Here is a 25,188-nt window from a genome sequence, read left to right as displayed (position 1 = left end):
GTGTCTACCTTAGGGGTGTCTTACATGTAATAAAAAGAATGGTTTGGGCCTGGCAAGTGGATACACTTGCCAGGTCGAAATGGCAGTTTAAAACTGCACACACAGACTCTGCAGTGGCAGGCCGGAGACATGTTTACAAGGTTACTTATGTGGGTGGCACAATCAGCGCTGCAGGCCCACTAGTAACATTTGATATACAGGCCCTGTGCATACTTAATGCACTTTACAAGGCACTCGCTGGTAAATAAATCAAAGATGCCAATCATGGGGAAGCCAATGTTACCATGTTTTAGACAAAGGGCACATGCACTTTAGCAATGGCCAGCAGTGAAAAAATGCAGAGTCCTAAAGCCAGCAAAAACACGGTCAGAAAATAAGGAGGAGGAAGGCAAAAAGTCTGGGGATGACACTACTGAAATGGGCATTTACAACACTACACGCAGAAACGTTCAAGTAAACCATATGCAAAGTAGCTATAACTAGACACCACAACCATTGTTCAGGCCATAAAAGAGGTCTATGATAAGATTATGATAGACATTTTTATGAAAATCACTTTAAATGCTATGTTAGATAAGCACTGGGTTAGTTGGATCAAAAGTGTGCTAATTTTGTTAAGAACGTGCCCAAGAATTGTTACGGTCAAGAAATCCTATTTAAAGCAAGACCGGTCATGGATTCTCTCTCACATACAATAAATTGCGCTCCCATATACCAGTTCTACATAACAAATGTCACTGGGGTCATCATTAGTTAAGGGTGGTGGAAAACCTGCCACAAAAGAAAAGGCTTTGGACTTCGGAGTAATGAATGTAGCTAGAAGGATGGCCCGTACAGGAAAACAAACTGACGTACATATCCAAAAAGAGTTTGAATTTTCACCCTTGCAGCAGGCATCCGTTATGGTGAGGAAAACACGAGATGACCGATCCAGGCGTCACAGCTATCTGCACCGGGAATATATGTATATGAGAAAAGTTCTTCATCTCAAGTAGGTCACCACTGCCTTCGGACCTTGGATGCTGAATTCCGCCCAAAGGGAAGCACCTTGTACATGTATAGTATCAAAGCATTAGATTGCTGGTTAGATTGTTAGTATAGGAAGATATGCATCTTGGAGAACGAAGGCAACAAACAAATGCTTTGATATAGCACTCACATAACCCACTCAGTGGTGCGATTTAAACTTCTCTAGGAGAAGGAACATATTTTAATCTGAAAAAGTCTCCGATTGTGGCAATCCTACTGTCACATTTTCTACTGCAAAGAACCTCGTGCAAAACACTGAACCAAATGCTGCAGGTGACTGAACATCTACAGCATCTGACTACAGAATATTTTCAACTTTGTGCTTAGATCCAAAGATCTAAGCACATATTATCTTAAGGAAAGGAATGGCAGGAGGCAGAAATAGGTTTCAAATAACTGTATTCTTTACCGTTAAGCTATATAGGTTTCCGCTTAGTTGGGAGTCATCTCTTGAAGTCTGATATCTTCTGACATTTTGGTAGAAATCAGTTAACTCATAATACATAAATACAGGCCCCTAAAAGAAAAAACAACATGTATGTTTATATGTTGTAATAGCGCTTTTTGTGGATAAACAATTGCGCCTCATGAAAAATGCAGCATAATGTTGATACTCATTTATCCATTATAAACTCAAAACCGGGAAATTTAGGCCAGGAAGAATTCAAACGTCTTAGGCTGATAAGTCATATAAATACACAGAATCTGGCACCCCTGTTCCCCCACGTCTCCAAATCAGTATCCATGTACAAATGCTTCAATCATCTTTTGTGGTTTATGTACCACCCCATAACTACAGTTTAAACTATGTACAGTTTCTGCCCTTTGTAGGTCATTTCTGCTCAAAACATCAGGGTGCGCAAGTCAAATAAAAAAATGAAATACATGTTGACAATGGAGAACATTCTCAAAACAGGGACACAGCAAAGTTCAGCCTATCCATTCATCATCTTGTTGAAGACACCAATTTTTCAGTGAGAAATTCTAATGCAACCATTAACTGTTCAATCCAAAAGCACTATTTTGTTGAGATGCTGTGCAGGTGTAGTTGTGGGCTTTTTCTGTGCCGTGGTATCTTGGAGCGAGTGATGTAGATTATTGTGACTCCTTACAGTTCCAACGTGAGCTCAGTAGGTCTTGTGCATCAGCCAGAGTGTCAGTGTGTCTCTGTGCATGTTGATGTCCGTGTTTCTTTCTTTGTGTGCGGCTCAGTTTGTCCAAGTCCCAGTGCCTGTGACCATGTGCATACCATTCCAATTTAACAGTGTCCCCATACTTTTCAACTTGTTTTCTTGTCTCACTATTGGTATTTCCCAGTAAGTCACCCTGTCCCAATCAAATTGACAATTGTGTTTGTTTCGGACTAGTGACATGACAGTTTCCCCAATGTAAGTGATTCCTCCCCCCATCTTGGTGTACCAGCCTTCCAGTCCCAATGAATGTGTATTCATTTGTTTTGTTGTAGGTGATCTCTCCATCCTAGTGTATCTTCATCTAAAAAATAAGCACCTTCCTTTCCTGGAGGGTGGTGTATTAGATGCTAGTGTGTAGGTTGTGGCATGGCCAGTGCCAGTGCCTCCTCATCCTGATGTTAGAGGATTCCCTGCCCAACGCACATGCTTTCAGTCAAAATGTTTTGTTAGCATTTTCTTTCTTCAAGATCTGGTACAGTCCATTGTTTGGGAAGTCTTACATATCTGATGGTTTTGCGGTCTTCGACTGTGTGAATAAAGGTGAAACCTGGAAAAGCAGACCTGGACTTAAAATCGCTGCAAAACCATGGCAGCATCTCAACCAGGTGTATGTATCCTATATCAAGGGGCATTACTCTACAAGAGTACAGGATATGTGATGTCTATATTTTATGTTAACCGTGTGCCTGCTGGGTTTTATTTTGACAGTTGCAAAAAACTTGTTGGCAGCAGGTCTGGACTGCATAGGTTTTTCAATATTGAAGAATGATCTTTCAGTTATGGGTTTGTTAATTTAGAATTTCTCCAGAGAAGACATTTTGTTCCATCAGGTGACAGAGAATGTATTTGACAGTTCTAGCTCTATTTAAAATGTAATGTTTTGAGTGAGAGGGTAGGTTTTGAGTTCAAGATCTAGCATTATTAAGAATCAAGGAACAGACACAGACTGCTGAGGAGTGGGAAGCCAAAATGATTTAAATGAACTGTGTCAACGACCAATGGCTTTTTGGCAATATATGTGAACATTTCCATATTTATGCTATTTTTTCAGGAGACAAGCAGAAAGACACTTTAAAACTGGATTATTAACCCGAATGCAAAACACACTGGAAAGTTCTTTATGACATTTTCATATGTTATTTCACTGACTCAAACTCAGCATCCAACCCAGAAGTATCTGAAACATGTTGAGAGTTCATAATATCTAGTCATAAAATGAAGTATATTAGCAATTGAAACAGGATTCTGCTAGGGGGTATGCTAAACTTGTACAAGATAAATTATTTGATTAGGATGTTACTTAGTAATAAGGAAACTTTTAATTGCCAGAAATAAGAAGTCTGGTGCTCTATTGAGGTATACATCTGTGTGTAGGGGGGAAATAGAGAACAAAGGGCAGGACTACAAAGGAGTAGTGGAGATAGCTTCTGTGGATTGGTTTTCACTATGGGGCAAATCAATGTTCTTTCCGCAATAATAAATGTTTAAGGCTTGACACAGAACACAAGAACCACATTTTGCTGTAATTGAAAAAGTTATCCGGGGGGGGGGCAGAGTTTATAAAAGTTTTATTGTTTAATCACTAAGGGCCTCATTACGAGTTTGGCGGTCCCACCACAGGACAGCCAAACTCATGGGAAGGACACCACCGCCATAGATGTGACATTCACCCCCCCAAGCATATTACAATGTTCCCACCAGGCTGACCAGTGGGAACATTGTAATACGCATTCCTGCTGGGCTGACCGGCAGGAACAGTGTTAGGATATTGGCCTCGGCTCCCTTAAGGGAGCCGAGGCCAATATCCTAACACTCCAGCACTCTGAGTGCGCACTGCCTGCTTGAAACATTGCACTACCCATGCCATGGGCAGTGCAGGTGCCTCCCTATAGCCTCTGGCATTGGCCTTCTGCCAGCCTCTTTATGGGGGGGTCCCCGCCATATATAAAGGCGGCAGAAAGAGGGGTCGCAATCAGCCAGGCTGCGTTGAGTTCAGCGCCGCCCTGGCTGGTTACAAGCCCTACCTCCGTCATGCTGTTGGGAACCATGCTCCTGATATGAACGTGCTCCCCCTAGCGGGTCCGCCCACCAGCATTGTAACTGAGTGGTCGGACCGCCAAAGTTGCAGTGGTCGGACTGTCAATGAGAGTGTGACAATCCTCAGACCGCCATACTCGTAATGAGGCCCTATGCAACATAATTACAACTACTCCTAACTGAGACAGTTGCTGAATAAGCATGCCACTGTTGGAAGTGATCTTTCGTTTTAAATGCCTATGCTTGACATAAACAAGACACGTGCTGTAACAATTTGCAATAAAAATATTGTAACATTTAAAAAAAAAAATCTGTCTGCAATAAAGAAATGCTTACCTGAATAAACTCTGAGAGAGAAATATTCACTAGACACACACAATTGCTAGCAACTGTGTTATTTACAGTTATGCACTTGGAACATGGGAGGTCTGTTCCTTTGGCACCTGTGTAATCCCACTGCAAGAAAAAAAGTAATAAGAAAACCATTCAATCTTTTGGCAAGAAAAGTAGCAAAATCGAAAACTTCCCTATATTTTCAAAAGATACTTACTACAGTCGCCCATTTTCATTCCTTGCAGGTGCAAAATCTTGGATACACAGTAACAAGACTGACAACTGACACACTCAATATGTTTACTGTACTTTAACCTCACACTTCCCCTCCTGCACTTTTTCAAGTTATTTTCATTGCACACCATTATATATGATTAGTCCTTTGAGTTCAGTTCAACCGATGAGAAAATGCTGATCCATCTGCACCTCTTGGTGCAGTAATCACACAGTAAGAGTACCTGCTGCCTATTAGAATATTCAATGCCACTTTTGGCGCTTTATTTATATACTATTAATCCATGAATCTAAGTAAATGTCCCCATTTTGACTATGAAAAATGTACGCTTAGCGCACATCTCCGAAGTCTAGTGTTTTCATGCCCAACCCTCTTGCCAGGACAGATCTACACCATGTAATTGATTTAAAAAAAAATCTATTAAGTCAGTCTTTTCCTTGCCCATTCTTTAGCCTTCCTCACAACCCAATTGCAAACAACTCCGAATCAGTCAGACATAATCACTGCAAACACTTCATGCAATATATCCAAGTCAGTCACCCACTTGCCCCCCTGATGTGGCTCACAGATAGCAGATTTTCTGCATGTTTTATGGTCCTGTCGCTCCCTATTCTTGTACTGGTATACCGTGGTACATACTCTTAATAGGGCCTCAGAGTGGAAGACAGACCTAGACATTCAATCAATACTGCTGAGCCTACTCCCGTCATCGGCCGAGAAGCATCTAAGTAGGAAATCCATCCTTCTTGGACTAGTCCTAGTGAAAAGACGAATAGCTATGGCATGGCTCTGACCAGTGCCCCCACCCCAACCCCACTGTGATGCCTGGATAAAAGATGTCATTGAATGGGTGAGTGCAGAGGACATAAAAATGCGCTACGTTCGCAAGGACGACCGCTTGGAAGATGATCTGCGAGCCTGGTCGACTAGGATATCAGAATTACAAAAATCACAAGATTGCCCCATGGCATGATTGAGTTAGAGATGGGATGGGAGACTCAGATAGAATGTTTGAGCCATGCTACATCAGGTGTGACCAGACAGTGACTATCTGCTTTGTCCTCGAATCCTACAGAACAACATCTAATGGCCACCATATACACAGAGCTAAGGGGTGAGGGGTGGTTGGGAGTTTATAGGTTCTGGTGTTTCTTTTTTTCCAATTCGTTTAGTAGCATGTCTATGGCCACACAGTCTCTTGTCTTGATCCTAAGGATTTGGCCAAAGAGTGGACGTAGAATATGCTCCATGATGCAAAACCTCCATCAGATACTTTATGGGATGTATGCAGAAGCCACGCCAAGTTCACTCTGATGACCTGTCTTTTTTCTGTGCATGGTTGCTGATCATGCCTACTCTTTGGAATGATGTATATCATTGCACGCTTTCTTGTGGGAAGCACTGCTCTTTGGCATTCTATAACTAGCAATGTTATGACTAACTGATATGCAAAAAATCCAACAAAGTAAAAAAAAGAAAAGAAACAGAAAAAAAAGAAAGAAAAATCACATTCAGCCATTTTTTGTTTGTTACCAGGTGTAAAACACTTATCCACATGCCAAATAGGTCTTCACAGTAAAGTACTGCATGGAATGTGGTAAACACAGAAGGAAAACAATATTTTGGAGTTCAAATCATAAACAGAAAACGTGGTCTAAAGCAAAATATCAGTTGATATGGAATGTGTGGTCACGGCAAAGACACAACATGAGAAGTAATGGACAGCACAACAGAGGCAGAAATATTAATCATACATTTACCACTGTGGGAAGAGGACCAGAAATTCTACAAGTGAGGAAACGAACAGTAATATTGACCCAGATTCCAGGACAGAAAACAATTTCTGTTCACTGAGACAATACAACAAAGAGACCTTACCAACTCCAACAATCCAAGTCCAAAACAGATTGAAATCAAACAAGGAACTTGGAATATGGAAAGTGAAAAAGATCTGCCTGCAAAGGAGTCCCAGGACAGAGAAATAGAAGGGGCAATAAAACATATAAAGAAAAAGATCTTCAGCCATCACAAAACCAAACCTAAAAGAGGATAATCAATTTCAAGAGTACTCTTGCTATGCTCTCTCTAGTGCATAAGTACTAGTGACAGGAATAACAATAGCAACAATTAACATAGTTGAATTGTTTGCATTTTTCACCATTCTAGTACTGCTCATTAAAATGATGAGTCTGCTCTGTTTAATCACTCAAACTCTTGTTTTAATTACAAGGGTAAGAGCTTTTTAATAAATATTCGAAAATATATTTCCATATCTTTTCTTTGTGACACCCTGGGTGACGAAAGTGACAACAAAAAGGTTAGATCTGTTTCTGTGAAATCCTTGGGAAATCGGAGCGGCGATGTTTGAGGTTACCAACAACATCTATCAAACTGAAAGGTTAGAGGTTTTAGATGTGATACTGTGATTTAGCTTAATAAACCAACATTTACTGATGATGTAATTAGACTCGATCTTTCTATTGTGAGGTTTTTGTTGACATAATGCATAGACCTACTAAATTCGTAGGAACCGAATAACAGTCAAGAATACAGTTATTAGTGTGAACTTCATGAAACAAAAATGAGAAAATACCAAGTACCAGAATAAAAGTAGCCTAAAGAAGTAGACAAAGAAAATAACCCAAAAGTAAATACACAGGTAGTAACTTTTAGCAGCAGTCATAGCCACTATGAAGAAAGGCATAGTGAAGACCACACAAACTGTCCACCAGCCATATCATTAAATAATGGTGACACTCTAAGCATCATAGAGATCCTACCCAGAGAATAAGGAAACACTGGGCAAGGCAGTCACAATCCACTCCTCCTTTTACTAATAGGAAACTACCCCCTTTTACAGATCCTTTTTTTCACCAGTGTGATGGGTCAGCCAGTTCTTTCCTTTGTACGGTCTAGGATTATGTGGGTGTGAATATTAACCACTTTAAACCCATAGCACCATTTTTACTTTTTAAAATAAAAAATGAGATGACGAAATCATCTTCTAATATCTCCCTCTTGCCACAGAATCCCTCTTTGTGCTGAACCCTGTCCAAGGTTATGTCATTTTTTAAATAATGGAGCAAATATTTTACTCTGAAAAATCAGCGGTGAAAAATATTATGGTTGCCTACCATTCTAAAGACCAGGACAATGGCAGCTATTTCACAGCTTTTAACAGCCTTTAATTCAGGCAACCAGGAGGTGGTTTTGTAAAGTTGGCCGAAAGAGGTTACCGACTGTTGTCAAAAGGTTTTGATTAGCCCACTCTGTCAAAATCAATCAGAATTCCAGGTATCCTTTACACAAGATCGTTACCACATCTCTATAAACCCCAATTTGGCCAAAATGTGCAAACATTGGCTTGTGACTATAGAAGAATGCTTTGAAATGTTATCAGTTGCATGCACCTTTAGTGGTTGACAGTTAATGTAAATATATATATATATTTTTTAACATTGGTGAGGTTTTCACTTGTTTTCAGATTTTGCTTTGGATTGAAGCAGTTAAAGATAAGGAATAACGACGTGGGTTTGCAAAAGAGCTATTGTATCCTTAGAGAGAATATTGATTTGGTGGAATTTTTTTAATTAAAATATGTGGTTGTAGAATTAACTATGTGATGAAAGCAAAAAAAAGCCACTCTAGGCCAGAATGGATTAAGTGGTAATATTTATACTGAGGGGAACATCGATTTATAAACAGCCCACTAGGACAAGATTTTGTGGTAGTAATTGTTAAACAGTGATAAAGATAAGAATATGAAGCTGCAAATAATTAGAAGTAAATGTGCTAAAACATATGTTGTACAGAAAACGGGCAAATTGAGATAAAAATTGATATATTTGTTTAATATTGAGCCTAAGAAAAGATGGCTGCTGCTTGTTGCAGTGTTTGAATGCTCTGCAGATGGCTGTCCTTTGTTTAGGTTTATGTGGACTACAAGTTCATGGGTTATTTATTTTGGCTGTATCAATGTTTTTTTCTGCCATCATGGAGAGGTGATCTCCGAAACACGTAGGATGTTGCTTTGCCAGTAGTTTTGCTACAATAAAGGGTATTTTGCATCAGAGAAGGAGTGGTCACGGCTGTCTTTCCTAAGAGGACACAGTTAATGTGGGTGAACTCTGAAGAGAAGCGGGATTATTATTATTATATATATATATATATATATATATATATATATATATATATATATATATACACATACATACATACATACACACACACATATATACATATCTACCTATCTTCTCGTTCTGGCTTGCGGGAACCCTACCTTAGGGATAGGCTTCATGACAAAAATCCATGACATTCATTGAGATCCAGGATATGTGATGGTGACATTAAATACTCACTCTTTACATACAAGCATCTACCATGAAAAAAAGCATGTGGGTCTCTGTAAGTTTTTCATCAGGGCTAGACTGACTGTATATTATGACGAGAAAAAGATACTAAAGAATATGATCGAAATATATGACCATATTTTGTTGTTGATGGTATATTGTATAAATAAGATATGGGTACAGATGAAGGTACATGCTTTACCCCCAGCTAAACCAACGTGTCCATATGCTGGAGGAAGGAACGGGCATTCAGTGATGTCAAACCCCAGACGAAAAACGTGTTGACGGATGGAATTTGAATAAATATTTATGGTTGGAAATTCGGAACAAGTATTGTAAACCATTTTTTCAGGAGGAATAAAACAGGATTGATTTAACTTATGAAGCTATTTGGAGGAGGACGGTCCTGAAATATTGGCAAAGATACGAACTATTGAAAGTATCGTAGTGTGTGCCATTGCAGTATGATTGTTGAGTGGCAATTTTCATTGTCATATGGGACCGTATTTGGGGTGAGGTCTTAGCTATTGGCACCGCCAGAATATAGTGAGAAGGAAATATTGGGGTTGAGCGCCGGATACTCATACATTCATCCTTAGGAAGTTGGTAGTTAGTTATGAATAGCCACCACACAACACTCAACTGGAATATACCAGATAGGGATTTAGCGAGTTTAGTAAGCAATTGTCGTGAGGATTTTGAAGCAGCTAATAAAGATTTTCCAAACGTTTAGAGTGTGGGGCTATCCAGAGAGAATGTGGGGAAAAAATAACAACACCTATGGCACCAAGGACCACACTAAATATGTCACAAGTACATCTCTTTATAGTGTATATAGGAGTACAGTTAGTCCCTATGAGAAGAGATATAATGGGAACACCATATTTCCCATTAAAAAAAAAAAGTTTAGAATACATGCAAGCTATCACCAAGGGAGATGAGAAATACTCTGTAGCCAGAACCTCTGCTAAATTACACAAGGCAGACCGGACAAAAAATTATGATACTTTGGGATATACCGAATACCTAGACCCCCACGGGAATGTGACAGACAAGCTAATCTCCACATCCAGATATGTAGCATGCAGGAACGGATTACATGTTAACCACATTAGGAAGCTGAGTAACAAGAACCAGTATTTCTTACTTATCTTAGTTAGAAGCCCTATTGGACTAAGTGAATATTTTTTCTCAAATTTTAGCACATAAAGAATCATTTTCTGGTTTCAGTCAATCTTAGCTATGGACATATGAGTTATCAATGCCCACTCAGGCGCGATTCCTGCAACCATAAGACTAAAGCAGTAGTTCCCAACCTTTTGACTTCTGTGCACCCCCACTTTGTCATTACTGGAACCCAGGCACCCCCACTGAAACTTTATTGGAATTCAGAGGGTTCCCTATCCCAGAGTCATTACTGGAAGCCAGGGACCCAGGCCTAAACACTGTTGATGATTTGAACCACAAAACATTACACACAAAATACAGAAACAAGCATTCCATCAAACACATACACAAATGATAACAGCTTTTATTTAGTTTGGAAACGCAAACTAAAAATATTAAAAAGGATGGTTGGAGATTTTCTAAATTCAATTGAAGCCACATATCGTCCAAACTATATTCTGTTTGATGCACCTGCACTGCCCCCACAAATCAATCTGAGGATACTAATTTAATTTGTAGCCTCCAATATCAAATTCCTTTACTTTTACAGTATCTTTTACAATTCTCCATTGTAGATTTAGCCACCTTATTTATATTCACTTTATTAATCTGTTACTATTGGTTAATTTTTCAAAGAAGTCATAGACCACCTGTAGAGGCTTTGCGGCCTCTCGGGGGTCCCAGGACCACATCATTAAAAAAAAAAGAAAAAGAAAAAAAAACTACCATTCTTTTGAATTCACAAATGGATTTGGTTCCATGTGAAAACGTAATGAACCAAAGAACTATTGTTACCAATTGATTGATTTACAACACCCATGGCATGGCAACTGAAATTGCAGGAATCTCTTTATTGAATGACGCATTGTATTACAGTATGAAACTTATAAATTATTTTTTATTTGAGTACTTTTTACTTAACTCTTTGGTATTGAAGAAAGACTTTTGATCACAGTGTTTAAGTCAGGTTTCACTATTTACCAATATACCAAATAACTGCACGGTATACACTTAACAATCCTTTTCTGAGTAGGTAGTATGAACGGATTATCATTGAAAACTCCAAATTTATATACTGTACATCATGGCAACAATATAATTAATTTTGACATTCTGAATATGTTATACTGGAGTACATTTGCCTGACATAGACGAAAGACTTATGTTATGTGCACAAGTTTAACCTTAACTGTTATTAACTAGATACATATAACGTAGTTTATCCAAAAGGGTACCCACCATCATCAAGGCTCATTTCAGGAGCCAAAACGCATTGAGTCCACACTTTGCTGCACATGAAATAAAAGAAACGGCACCAGATTCTGTACATATCTGCAGAGGAGAAGCTGTGTACTTTAGGCCAACAAACATGTATTACTACCATTTCTCTTTATGAAATCTACCTTTAATTTCTACAACTATATGTTTTTTCCCATAGGCACACATACCGTTTGCTCTTGAATGCTGTTGGAGGAGTAATATAGTCCAACTCCAATACCAATAAACCCAAATCCAAAGATGAAAAAAACAGGAATAACAATGCCAACTGAGAGAAGTGGTTGCCAGGCCGGGAGCCTCTGTTGTGTGAACGCAGTGTTATCAGGTCTATTTTTCAGAGGAATCTCAGCCTTGTTGCTCGACATGTCTGGAAACAATTTCTAAAGAAAAACAAGTGTTTATATATTTATGATTTGTTTTTTTTGTTGTTTTTTTACAAATATGTACTGTTGGTCAGCTTACAATGTAGATCACAGAAAACACAGACTAGTGAAAGATTATAAATATTTTACAAAATAGACATGTATGCACAAAACAATATATAAGAGCATCTCAAAATGGATTCCCTTTAGAATGGAAATGATTTATGTTATTGTTTTCTTTTTCAGAGAGCACAGGTTGCCTCTTAAACACTTATGTGTAAGGGGTGAACTGTTAAGAGAAGATGTGTGAGAATAAAAAAATATAATTAGGTTTCAACGCTTCCATAGGCTACTCTCACACATCTCTCTCTAGGCCACGCTTGTCCACTTCTTTCCTTCCCCGAAATTCAGGCTTATTGTTTGTCATTTTTCGATATAGGCGGTTTCTTGGTTACAGGATAGAAATTTTCACATAATGCTGTTGAGAACTCATCTCCTGAACTTCGGCTCCATGTGAAGGAGAATGGGGAGTGGGGGCTATTCACATTCCTCCATTTCAGTAATAGAAAATTATTTGAGCGATTTCCTGTTACAGGTTCCTAAGAGGCTGAACATTCCTTTATAACCACGACATTTAAGTCCCTTCAACTGTGTTGCATCACTTGCTCAAAGAAAGAGTTCCAGTTCCTCCTTGTGGTATTAAGTGCCACACGCAATATTTATTGAGACCCATCAGAGCTGGCTGTGCTCAAGTGATTTGACAACAAAAACAACAATGGATTAAAATATCAACACAAATGCTCTCTACACATTGGGAAACTGGCTAGGTAGAATTTCAATTTCATATCCGCTTTTAACTTTTTTTTTTTTAGCCAAGGAGTCAAACAATCTACAAATAGGATGCATCCCCTCCACAAAGCAGCAGACCAGCCCACATCCTCTACACATAGTAATACAAACAACTGGAGATAGGTTTTGGACCTATCAAGCTTCATCTAGGTGGCTTAGCTTCAGTCCCCCAGCACAACGCCAGCTTTACATCTAAGGATACCCTACCTACTTGGCAGGCCCACTGAGGAACCATCTAAAGCGATGGAGGAAAATGCTTTAACCAATTCTTTACTTCTAATCATGGAATGTAGGTCTCAAGTGGCAACATCCGTTTTGTTTTGTTGTAGACACGTTGTATTTAGGAGGCAACCTCATGCCAGGGACTGGTTTCTCTGAAGCCAAACATTTATGATGCTGACCGCTTTCAACCTGATTGATTGCAGGGTCTCACCACTTCTTGGCGCATGGAAAAGCACTCATTTAATACTCCTCCATTCATGATCTTGAATAATGTCATTTTGCATGCATCTTCTGAAAAAGTCTCTTCTCCCACAATCTGCAGAATTCTAGCGTTAGTTCTGAACTCCAGCAACTGCTGTAACATAAGCTGCAAGAAAACCATCTCTCCTGAATAGTAGAACCTCATTAAACTATTTAAAACAAGTTCTTCTTAAATGTAATCACAACTTAAGTTTCAGCATTTATAGGCCAGTGTTTTGAAAATATTAGAATCAAGAATGAATTTCAGTAATTTTCCTATTTGCTGAAACAGCAAGGAACACACATGAGTGATTTAACTGGTGATTAAAAAATTTAGGAGCTTTCACACAAACTGTGCCTATTGGTATGTTAAGAAATGTGAGTGTTAAAAGTTTTCTTGTACATAATGTGCCAAACAATTAAGCCTTAAAAAGGAAATAGTATAAGTATGGTGGCTGGTAATTAAGGACATTAACTTTAATATAATCAGGCAAGAATATACATGAATGTGAGAGGAAATTAATATAAATATGCCTATTTTACACACAAAGATTTCAACCAGAGATGTCCCGGTCACTACAAAGAAGGCATTACCTTCCCCAGCTGATTTACCAGCTTTAAATTCTCTCGAAGTTAGTCAGTTTAAAGCTTCGCTATATGAGCTGGATTCAGAAATCAAAGAAATACAAATAGTAAATACCCATCAGAATTCAAACCAGACATGGATTAACTTAGACACATAGTTAAACTAAAATGTACTCGAGAGGCAACGTCAAAAATCCACTCAGGAACTAAGAGAGCCAAAACTGAGCCTACATCTTAAAAGGCAATATTTTGTGAATGATTTTGTTGATCAGATACTTAGGCCAATCTACAAACCAATTTTTCCAATGGAAATTTACTTGAAGAGCATTCCTCCATGTTAGTTGTGTAGTCAATAAATGGAGACGATTACTTTGATTTTCAAAGATCTACTGGTGTATATATACTGTACCCTGGACATAGAATATTTAAAGCTGCTATAGGTTTCTTTGTGCCACTTGAAATGTTGTGCTGTAGTTATTATTTCATTAGCTATTTAAAGCCATTTTACATTATTAAAGCTTTTCCTGACATTGATGTTAGAAATACTGTCTTATCAATACTTTGTCAATACTGAGTTTTAAATATTGTTCAGCAGAAATTTTGTATCCAGAATATCAACTACCACAATATCAGAAAGTTAACTATTTGCAGGCAGGTTTAATTTACATTAATTCCATATCTAATTATTTTGAAACTATATGTATCATCACAGTATGTAGACATGGTGTTAAGAATAACAAACCTATAATTACTTCTACATAGTACTTTCTTGATATTGCATTAGTCCGTATTCTGGCAAGGACATTTTGGCATGATGCAATATTTTGCTTCAATTCTCTGACATATTGGGTAGTCATTACTATTAATCCTGCAAATTGTAGTCAATACTGTAGCAGTGCCCAAAGCTATTTCAGGACTAGCATTACTGATCAAAAGTAGCTCTCACTACAGGTAATGTTGGAGACTCTTATCATGGTCTCTGATCACATTGAGATAGTGTAAGAACAACTGTATTTAAATGATCATTTTATTGCCTGTAGACCTTATGTAGAAATTTCTAACATATAAAAATCAATCTTTACCCCAAAGAAAATAACAGTCCGATTGTTGCACCCGACTTTCTCAGATGAGTGAGCACTGGCTGTATTTTACTGGTATGAAACTCTGGCTTGTAAAACTGTTTGAGGCTTTGGCTGTACCAGCAACCAAGCTTATGTCCCTGTCGGACCTCTTTTTACGGCAAGGGTGGGAGCATGCCTCCCCCTGCCAGGGAACATAGTACAGTGTTGTACATGTATGTAAAGAAGTATGTAGATATCTTTTCTTGTCTGTGTTCCCGCACTGAAATTGTAAATTTCTACCAAAGTCTCCAATCCTATAAATATTGTAATCAATTTGTAACTTTAAACAGATCCAAAGTATAAGGACTTCCAATGATCTATCGGTACACCATTAATAAATATTTTAAAAAACAACAACAAAAAAACAAAAATGGGAAATATCAGTCTGCAGTTCAGAAAGAAGAGGAAATTTCACTGAGCACCTTAACCTTAAAAAAAAACACTCAAATTAATAACATTTGTCATCTGAAAAACATAAAACAAGACAATTGCCATTCACTATTATTACAACAACAGGAAATTTTAAAAGTAAACATAGGCTAAAACAACAAATCAAAGTAGTTTGAGCTGTGGCACAATTGTGTATCCCATACAGATCTGTGGGGGACAAAGAACAGTGAACACTACTAGTGCAGAAAGTTGATAAATAAAGATGGCAACTGGTGCAACTAGAATAAAATCTTTGATTAACATATTTATAGTGTTAATATATTCTGTTGAGTTTAGTATGGAACCCAACTTTGGTTAAAGCTCTTTTTGGAGGTTTAAGTGTAATTCTGGGGCTCATTTTTGAAGCAAATAAAATTGCACATTTAGGATAGATTAGGTGTGCAACCCAAAAAAATGTTTGAGGGTGCAATTCCACAGGATCTATATTTGCAGATATTCATTTGATTAGTAAACAACACAGGTTTTTCCCTAGTCCTACAAGTATAGAAGTTTTTCCTACAGTAATATGTTTAAAAGTAGGGTTTGAATATGGGTATTTCCAGTGCAGGGAGGCAGGGGCATTGTGAACCCCCGGCTTCAGTAGCTACGCAGGGGTAGGGTTCTTTATGAACCTCTTCTGGCTGCAATGCTGCACACAAAGAATTATAATACACACTACAAGGAAATACCAGGGTCAGTGAAAAAGAAGAAAGATGATAAAATAACAGAGCAAGTGGAAGCAAGCAAGAAAGAGATAGGTAGATAGAAAAGTGGAAGAGGGAAAGAATTTTGGAAGGGTGAAAGAAAGGTAGGAATGGTGATAAGAAGGAATGCTGGATAGAAGGTGGATGGATAGACAGACAGCTGTTAGGATGCATGGATGGCAGAGTAAATGGACAGGTTATCATACGAAAAGATGGATGGGCAAAATTATCAACTGATGGGTAGATGGATTCATTGATGAATGGATGGGTGTGGATGGATGCATTCCTAGATGATAGATGTGCGAACTGAAGGTTGGGCTGCAGGGCCCATGGATTGATGGGATAGTGAATGACTGAATGATGGATGAAAAAATGAATAGATAACAGAGTAGAAAGGTGACATGGTGGGTATATCAGAGGGTGGATGATGAGATGAATGTACAGATGCCCAGACAGATGAAAGCTCTTCAAGGGAGGGTCATGCTCAACTGTTTTGCTTGCTTGATGCCATCTGTGCTTTGGTTCAAAGTAGGGGTATTTTTATTTTCTGGCACTCCCTTTCAGGGAGGGGTTGGTAGTGGCCATTTTAAATGCTATAAACACTGACTATAGAACAAAATATTTCCATTATATGATAGATCTACTTTTTCCAAGACCATCAACCGTTCTGCAGAAACAATTGCCCATCACTGCAGTAAAACAACACCATCACCAATTCTGATCAATAAATGAGAAATTTAGAACTGATTCAACACAGACCACAGTTAATCTCTTACTTTTGTGAACGAAGAAAAAAAATAGACCTTTAGATTTGAACCAGTTCAAACATCAGCAATAGATTCTCCATTGTGAATCGTGCTTTTAGAGTAGTCTCCAAAGACATGTACACATTCCTGTGAAAATGGTCACTTAAGATAAGATGCAAAGCTTTAGTCATGCTGAATTAATTATAAAATGCAGGTGCAAAAGTGTAGGCACACAAGGCCTTTTACCTCAACTCTGTGTATGCTTTGTAACCCTGAAGTCTGAGAAACCTGAGAAAATAACTGTCTAATTTGCAATGAACATCCTGCAAGAGCACTCACTTGTGAGAATAGTATTTTTTTAGTTAAGATATAATCCACGCGTTCCAAACGTATAGCTTTTTACACCATGTAACCGGAATGTGACCTTTAGGGAGGCTAGGTTGTTACATATGAAATACAATTTGCCCCAAACAGGAGTCTTGAAACTGAGATAAGAGAGGAGTACAGGCACCCCTGAGATGTCAAAACTGTCATAAAATACCCCAGTGATAAGCTGGTTTTTCTTTAAAATCAAATTATTTTTTTGTCAATTATAGGCCTTGCAGCTGCTCACGGATGATGAAATAGTGCTTGTAAAGCAAACCAATGAGTGTTGAAACCTATAAAAGGTTCCTCCCAACTTGATAAGCTTGAAGAACCACACCCCTTGGGCTTAAGCAAATAAACTTTTGCTTCTCTTCATCACCATGACTGTGTATTGACTGTTATTTCTCTTCGAGACAAATTTTGCTTTGACACTTTCCATATGCATACTAACTGGAAATGTCAAATCACTTTACTATCAACGTATTAAAGATTTACTCATGCATATACAAAGGATATACATTGTTTAGGTTTGTGCAATTAAAGCATAAAATTGAGATGTGCAGTTCACACATGGAAAAGCAACTGTCTAAATAACAACCACCCAGTTTCTCACCTAGAACTGGAAACTATAAACCGCTATTATCCTGGCCTTCCATGAAGGGTCTTTAACCCCTTCCCCGCCATGGACGTAATGGTTACGTCCCGTGGCGTAGCGCTCAGGCGCCATGGACGTAACCATTACGTCCTGGGACTGGCTCTCGGGGGAAGCACCCCAAGGGCCTCCCACCCACCCCATAGGGCAGGGATGGAAGTGAATCGCTTCCCCCTCCACCCCTGCCACCCCCAGGGACTTCTGATGACATCAGCACGTGCCTGAGCGCTGACCTCATCAGAGGTCGCCTCCATCGCACTGGAAGCTCAGCTTCCAGCATGATCGGAAGAGAAATGAAAGCATTTCTCTTCCGATCGGTGGGTGGGGACAGGCAGAGAGACATGAAAGGAAAGGAAAGCCCTTTCCTTTCATGTCTTTCTGATCATTTCTGCAGCCCAATCGTAAAGCTATCAACCTGCAGAAATTGCCACTAGACAACAGGGATGTTTTTTTTTTTATATAAACAATGAAGGGGAGGGACCCCTTAGGCAAGGGTCGCTCCCCTTGGCGGGGGTAAATTGTTTTAGGCCATTTCTGCCCACCTTGGGGGCAGATCGGCCTAGTTTAAATAGGCAAGCCATTAGACACCAGGGATAGATATATATATATATAAATATATATATACATACACACACACACACATATATATACACACACACACTGAAGCTTGGTCTCTTTATATCGACGTGCCTAACTGCCGGTGCTGTGTTAGGATTCAGACCAAAAACCCTTGAAATACTTGTCAAAGAAGACACTGCACTCCCGGAGACTCGAATCTGTTTTAATCACGATGTGCAAGCTTCCAAACAGACATCATGACGCGTTTGGACTAACAAGTCTTCTTCCAGGTGGTTTGCGTCTGCTAAATTGGTGCTGGGCATTCTGGGAATTTGAGTCCACGTATGTCACACACCTGGGAACACTGTGGCAATCAATTTCCTCAAACAAGAATCAATGTTGCTATTAGTATAATGGATAATGCTATTACTTCACAATGTTTCTGTATCCTAATGGAGGTACGTGTTTACACAAAAATGTCCATATCCTTCTCTCATTATTCACACTTTCCCAAAATATTTGCTGCACACATTATTCCCTCCCATTAGTTGTAATATGGAGGATAGCTTATCATGTAGAACGGTGTTGCTCACTATTTGCGCTCTGATGTTAACAAATTGCCTTTCAGTTACCAGGAATGTCTCTGTTAATTTGTGTAAACACGTACCTCCATTAGGAAACAGAAACATTGTGAAGTAATAGCATTATCCATTATACTAACAGCGACATTGATTCTTGTTTGAGGAAATTGATTGCCACAGTGTTCCCAGGTGTGTGACATACGTGGACTCAAAATCCCAGAATGCCCAGCACCAATTTAGCAGACGCAAACCACCTGGAAGAAGACTTGTTAGTCGAAACGCATCGTGGGGTCTGTTTGGAAGCTTTCACATCATGATTAAAACAGATTCGAGTCTCTGGGAGTGCAGTGTCTTCTTTGACAAGTATTTCAAGGGTTTTTGGTCTGAATCCTAACACAGCACCGGCAGATAGGCATGTCGCTGTAAATTTAAATAGCGACAGTGCCCGGCATGGAGGACTGGAGAATTCTGAAGTGAGCAAGGTAATACATATTGCCTGCGTGTGTATATATACATTGGAAGAAACAATGGATTTCGGCTTCTAAAACGCCTAGTGCACCTTCAGAGGGAGGCACTACTTCGAGAGGATATGGTACCGATCGAGTTTCATATTGCTGATGCGGCCCTTTCAGGGTCCTGAGACCTTAAATGTGATATTTATTTCAAGTATCAGTATCAGTGAGTATGCTGGGCAGGAAACTTCCTGGTAACTGCAAGGCATCTTGTTAACATCGGGGCACAAACAGTGAATAATATCGCTAAATGTGGAAAGCCAGCTTTTAAATGGGAGGAAAAATGTGTACAGGAAACATCTTAAATAAGCGTGAATAATTAGAGAAGGAAATTGATATTTTTGTGCTAGCACGTACCTCCATTAGGACATAGAAACATTGTGAAGGGACAGCATAATTAATTACATTAACAGAGACATTCCTGGTAACTGAAAGGCAATTTGTTAACATCGGAGCGCAAATAGTGAGCAACACCGTTCTACATGATAAGCTATCCTCCATATTACAACTAATGGGAGGGAATAATGTGTGCAGCAAATATTTTGGGAAAGTGTGAATAATGAGAGAAGGAAATGGACATTTTTGTGTAAACACGTACCTCCATTAGGATACAGAAACATCGTAAAGTAATAGCATTATCCATTATACTAACAGCGACATTGATTCTTGTTTGAGGAAATTGATTGCCACAGTGTTCCCAGGTGTGTGACATACATGGACTCAAAATCCCAGAATGGCCAGCACCAATTTAGCAGACGCAAACCACCTGGAAGAAGACTTGTTAGTCGAAACACGTCGTTGTTTTCTGTTTGGAAGCTTTCACATCGTGATTAAAACAGATTCGAGTCTCCGGGAGTGCAGTGTCTCCTTTGACAAATATATATATATATATATTTTTTTTTACACATGGGGAGCAACAACTTAGGCAAGGGTCGAGCCGGGGGGGGCAATTTGTTTTAGGCCATTTCTGCCCACCATAGGGGCAGATCGGCCTATTTTTCCTAGGCCAATCTGCCCCCAAGGGGGCCAGAAACCACTAGACCAGGGATTTGTTTGTTTTACGCCAGTTTCATGCAAGGAGAGAGACCCCTTAGGCAAGAGTCACTCCCCTGGTGGGGGCAACATTTTAGGCCATTTCTGCCCACCTTGGGAGCAGATAAGCCTATTTTAATTAGGCAGATATGCCCCTCAAGGGGGCAGAAGCCACTAGGCACCAGGGATATATATATATTTTTTTTTTACAGATGGGGAGCCTCTTAGGCAAGGGGGCAAGGATCGCTCCTCATCGGGGCACATTACTGTTGGTCATTTCTGTCCCCCTTGGGGGCAGTTTGGCTTATTTTTGTAAGGGCCATCAGCCCCCAAGGGGGGCAGAAAGCCCAGGAGAGACCAGGAAAGAATTTTGTTTAAAAAAAAAAAAAAGGGGCAGGGGGTATGGCTATACCCCCACCCCAAATAAATGGGGACAAATTTGGTGTGCCCACCGGTGGACAGATGGGGTAAATTATCCCCCGACCCCAAGGCATACAGCCTACTAGATGCCAAGGTATTAAAAAAAAAAAAAAAAAATAGTGGGATAGTGGCTACCAACCAGTATGGGCATGGTTATGCCCCTGCCCCAGCTAAAGGGGGTAACAGTCTTTCAGCTCTCCCCCTGCACACTAAAAGATCTTATTATAATAGCAAGCAAGAGAACATTTGATTATTTTGGGTTTACATTTGGGCCATGAGAGCTTGTCTAACTCTCAAAATAATCCCACTTGGAATAGTGAGGGCTGCACTTTTTGGACTTTGGGAGGCTTCCATGTAGAAAAGTCCAGGAGGCCTAGACACATCTGAAAACTAAACATCTGGGTGAGTCCAGGGTGGTGTGCTTCACATGCACCCGCACCATTTTCTTACCCACAATGACCTGCAAACCTCCAACTTTGCTTGAAATCATACATTTTTCCCACATTTGTGTGATGGAACCTTCCGGAATCTGCAGGAATCTGCAAAATGCCTATCACCCAGCATTGTCGCATCTATAACAATCAAAATTCTGCCCCACTTGTCAGCCTAAACAAGTTTTTTTCTTTTCAAACTGCTCTTTTGGACCCTGATTAGTTCCCTCTCAATTTTGACATTTGTCACAAGCACTTGGCCCAGCTACACAAGTGAGGTATCACTTTTATCGGGAGACTAAGAGGATTGTTGGGTAGTAGCAAATTTCTGCCGGTGCGGTGATCCAACACAGATGTGTGAAAAATTAGATTTTTTGTAAGCTAAACTTAAGGTTTGCTGAGGATTCTTGGTAAGAAAACACTGGGGGATCCACACACATCACACCACCCTGGACTTCCTCGGGTGTCTAGTTTTCAGAAATGTCTGTGTTTGATAAGTTCCCCTAGATGGCTGCTGAACCCAGGCCCAAGAACGCAGGTGCGTCCCCCCACCACAAAAACAGGTAATTTTGTATTTGATCATTTTGATGTGTCCACATAGTGTTTTGGGGCATTTCCTGGTACGGCCACACAAGTGAGGTACCATTTTTAATGGGAAATGTGGGGGAAAGCTGGGCAGAAGGAAGTTTGTGGCTCTCCTCAGATTGCAGATCTTTGCAGCACCGAAATGTGAGGAAAAAGTGTTTTTTTTTGCCAAATGTTGAGGTTTGCTAAGGATTCTGGGTAACAGAACCTCATGAGAATGCCACAAGTTACCCCATCCTGGGTTCCCCTAGGTGTCTAGTTTTCAGAAATGTCCAGGTTTGCTAGGTTTTCCTAGGTGCCGGATGAGCCAGAGGCCAAAATCCACAGCTAGGCACTTTGCAAAAAAAACAGGTCAGTTTTCTTTGGGAAAATGTGATGAGCCATGCTGTGTCTTGGGGTATTTCCTGTCGCGGGCCCTATGCCTACCCCACAAGTGAGGTACCATTTTCATTGGGAGACTTGGGGGGATGCTGGGTGGAAGGAAATATGTGGCTCCTCTTAGATTCCAGAACTTTCTATCACCAAAATGTGAGGAACAAGTTTTTTTGTTGCCAAATTTTGAGGTTTTCGAAGGATTCTGGGTAACAGAAACTTGTGAGAGCCCCACAAGTCACCCCATCCTGGATTCCCCTAGGTGTATAGTTTTAAGAAATGCACAGGTTTGGTAGGTTTCCATAGTGAGCTACAGGTCAAAATCCACAGCGAGGCACTCTCCAAAAAACACATCAGATTTCAATGTAAAAATGTAATGTGTCCATGTTGCGTTTCCTGTCGCGGACATTAGGCCTACCCACACAAGTTAGGCACCATTTTTATCGGGAGACTTGGGGGAACACAGAATAGAAGAACAAGTGTTATTGTCCCTTGTCTTTCTCTAAATTTTTTCCTTCCACATGTAAGACAGTATGTAAAAGAATACATCTATTTGAGAAATGCCCTGTAATTCACATGCTAGTATAGGGGACACCAGAATTCAGGAATGTGCAAATAACCACTGCTTCTCAACACCTTGTCTTGTGCCCATTTTGGAAATACAAAGGTTTCCTTGATACCTATTTTTCACTCTCTCTATTTCACCAATTAATTGCTGTATACCCGGTATACAATGAAAACCCGTTGCAAGGTGCAGCTCCTTTATTGGCTCTGGGTACATAAGGTTCTTGATGAACCTACAAGTCCTATATATCCGCACCATCAAAAGACTCTAGCAGACGTAATGGTATATTGCTTTCAAAAATGTGCCATAGATGGAAAAAGTTATAGAAGAAAACGGGGACAGGAATGGCTTTTTTTCCCACCTCAAGTTCAATATTATTTTATTTTAGCTGTTACTTTCTGTAGGAAAACCTTGAAGGATCTACACAAATGACCACTTGCTAAATTCAGAATTGTGTCTACTGATCCAGTATTGGTTTCACACCCATTTCTGTCACTAACTGGAAGGAGGCTGAAAGCACACACAAAAAATAGTAAAAATGGGGAATGTCCCAGTAAAATGCTAAAATTGTGGTTTTCTGATTCAAGCCTGCCTGCTCCTGAAAGCTGAGAAGATGGTGATTTTAGCACTGCAAACCCTTTGTTGATGGCATTTCATCAGGGAAAAAACCACAAGCTTTCTTCTTAGGGCCCCTTTTCCCATTTCTTTCTAAAAAACAAAAAAAAGAAATTTTAGCAGTATTTTGGCAAATTTCTTGGTCTCCTCCAGGGTAACCCACAAACTCTGGGTACCTCTAGAATCCTTAGGATGTTGGAAAAAAGGATGCAAATTTGGCATGGGTAGCTTATGGACGAGACGCTATGGGGACCCAAGCGCGAACTGCCCCAAATAATCAACAAAAGGCTTGGCAAAGGAGGGGGAAAAGGCCTTGCAGCGAACGGGTTAAGATTCCTTGCTTAACCTGAATATTAGCCCCCACTTCTTTGTCTTTCCCTGCTCTTGGACTCTCATCCATTAATTGCTTCTGCCTTGGCAAACAGCCTTTCCAGGTCTATCTTGGAAGTGCAGCTGTCTGCAGGACATAATATTTACAATATACTGCAAGCTTGCATTGGGTCAACCCTTTTGAACCACTAGCCTTTCTGATCAACTCACTTCAGTCAATCACATCTCGAATCAGACCAGATGAGGATACATCTCTACTTCATGGTATTGGCACTCAGTGTATCATCACAATGAACAGGGGACTATTTTACATTGAAAGCTTTATCTTATGCAAGCATGGGCTATGTCAAATCCTAGGTTGTGTTTGCATTCTGTTACCACAGGTTTTCTTTAAAACTCTGTAAAACTATTTTGTTGGGATTCTAATGGAGGTTAAATGCCAAGCAAATCACATACCCAATGTGTTCGACTTCTTGTAACATTATACAGAAAGCAATCTTTTTCACTGCAAAGTAAATCAGTTGCTAAGGATCCCAAAAGTGTTTCCTCTAATGGTTTCAATTGGCATTACAACCCTTTAGGCATCCCTTGCAATCGCATTCAGCTTCTGCTGAGATTCAATGCAACAGGTAGCACCCCCAGTCCTGCTTGTGAATTGATGCCGAAAGGCAAATTCTGTAAAGCCAATAGGTGACTTACGACTGCAAATGAAAGCCAGACCTATTGGCTTAACCTTTAGAAACCAAATAGCTTTTGCAAAGGAGAACACGGAGACATAACCTCTAGTTCCTAGTCGACCAGACTGCAACTGTGCAGTCATCTTAGGAGTGACCATGCCTTAAACTGGACTGGAAATACTGATGTGTGCAACGTCCATGAAACAAACAAGAGGTACGATGTAGTATATAAAAGTGTAGAAGGATGGAATCTGAATGCTATATTTATGGGCCTGTCTATTAAGTCCATTTATATAAAGCACCTTTAAAAATGAAGGGCCTGATTTAGATATTGGCAGGCTGATTACTCGGTCACAACAAAGACAGATATCCCATCTGCCGAAATCGAAATCATATTATATTCTATGAGATTTAGATTTTGGCAGACAGGATATCGGTCACAGTTGGGACGGAGTAACCCGTCCGCCAATATCTAAATCAAGACCTAAATCTTTTCTATCAAAGTATTAGGTTATACTACAGATACTGTTTTAATCATGATTGGTATTACATACTCGTTTTTACCTAAATGTACTTTCAGGAAACCCACAAGCTCTAGTGGATCTACTACCTG

General features: G+C 39.7%; 1 protein-coding gene across 1 annotated transcript in view; it reads right to left on the bottom strand.

The window, feature by feature from the left end:
- Positions 1-25,188, bottom strand: part of LOC138284786 (cell cycle control protein 50B-like) — a 156,278-nt gene that overhangs the window by 105,732 nt on the left and 25,358 nt on the right. The window contains exons 2-4 of the mRNA XM_069223940.1: positions 11,792-12,001; positions 4,596-4,715; positions 1,439-1,546 (exon numbers count right to left, since the gene is read on the bottom strand). Of these exons, the coding sequence (XP_069080041.1) occupies positions 1,439-1,546; positions 4,596-4,715; positions 11,792-11,986 (423 nt within the window). The 5' untranslated portion in view covers positions 11,987-12,001. The remainder of the gene's footprint in view (positions 1-1,438; positions 1,547-4,595; positions 4,716-11,791; positions 12,002-25,188) is intronic.

This window comes from Pleurodeles waltl, chromosome 3_1 (assembly GCF_031143425.1).
Source record: "Pleurodeles waltl isolate 20211129_DDA chromosome 3_1, aPleWal1.hap1.20221129, whole genome shotgun sequence".
In the NCBI taxonomy this organism is placed as follows: domain Eukaryota; kingdom Metazoa; phylum Chordata; class Amphibia; order Caudata; family Salamandridae; genus Pleurodeles; species Pleurodeles waltl.
The sequence above is the reverse complement of the archived record's forward strand: the minus strand, read 5'-3'. Positions and strand labels throughout refer to the sequence as shown.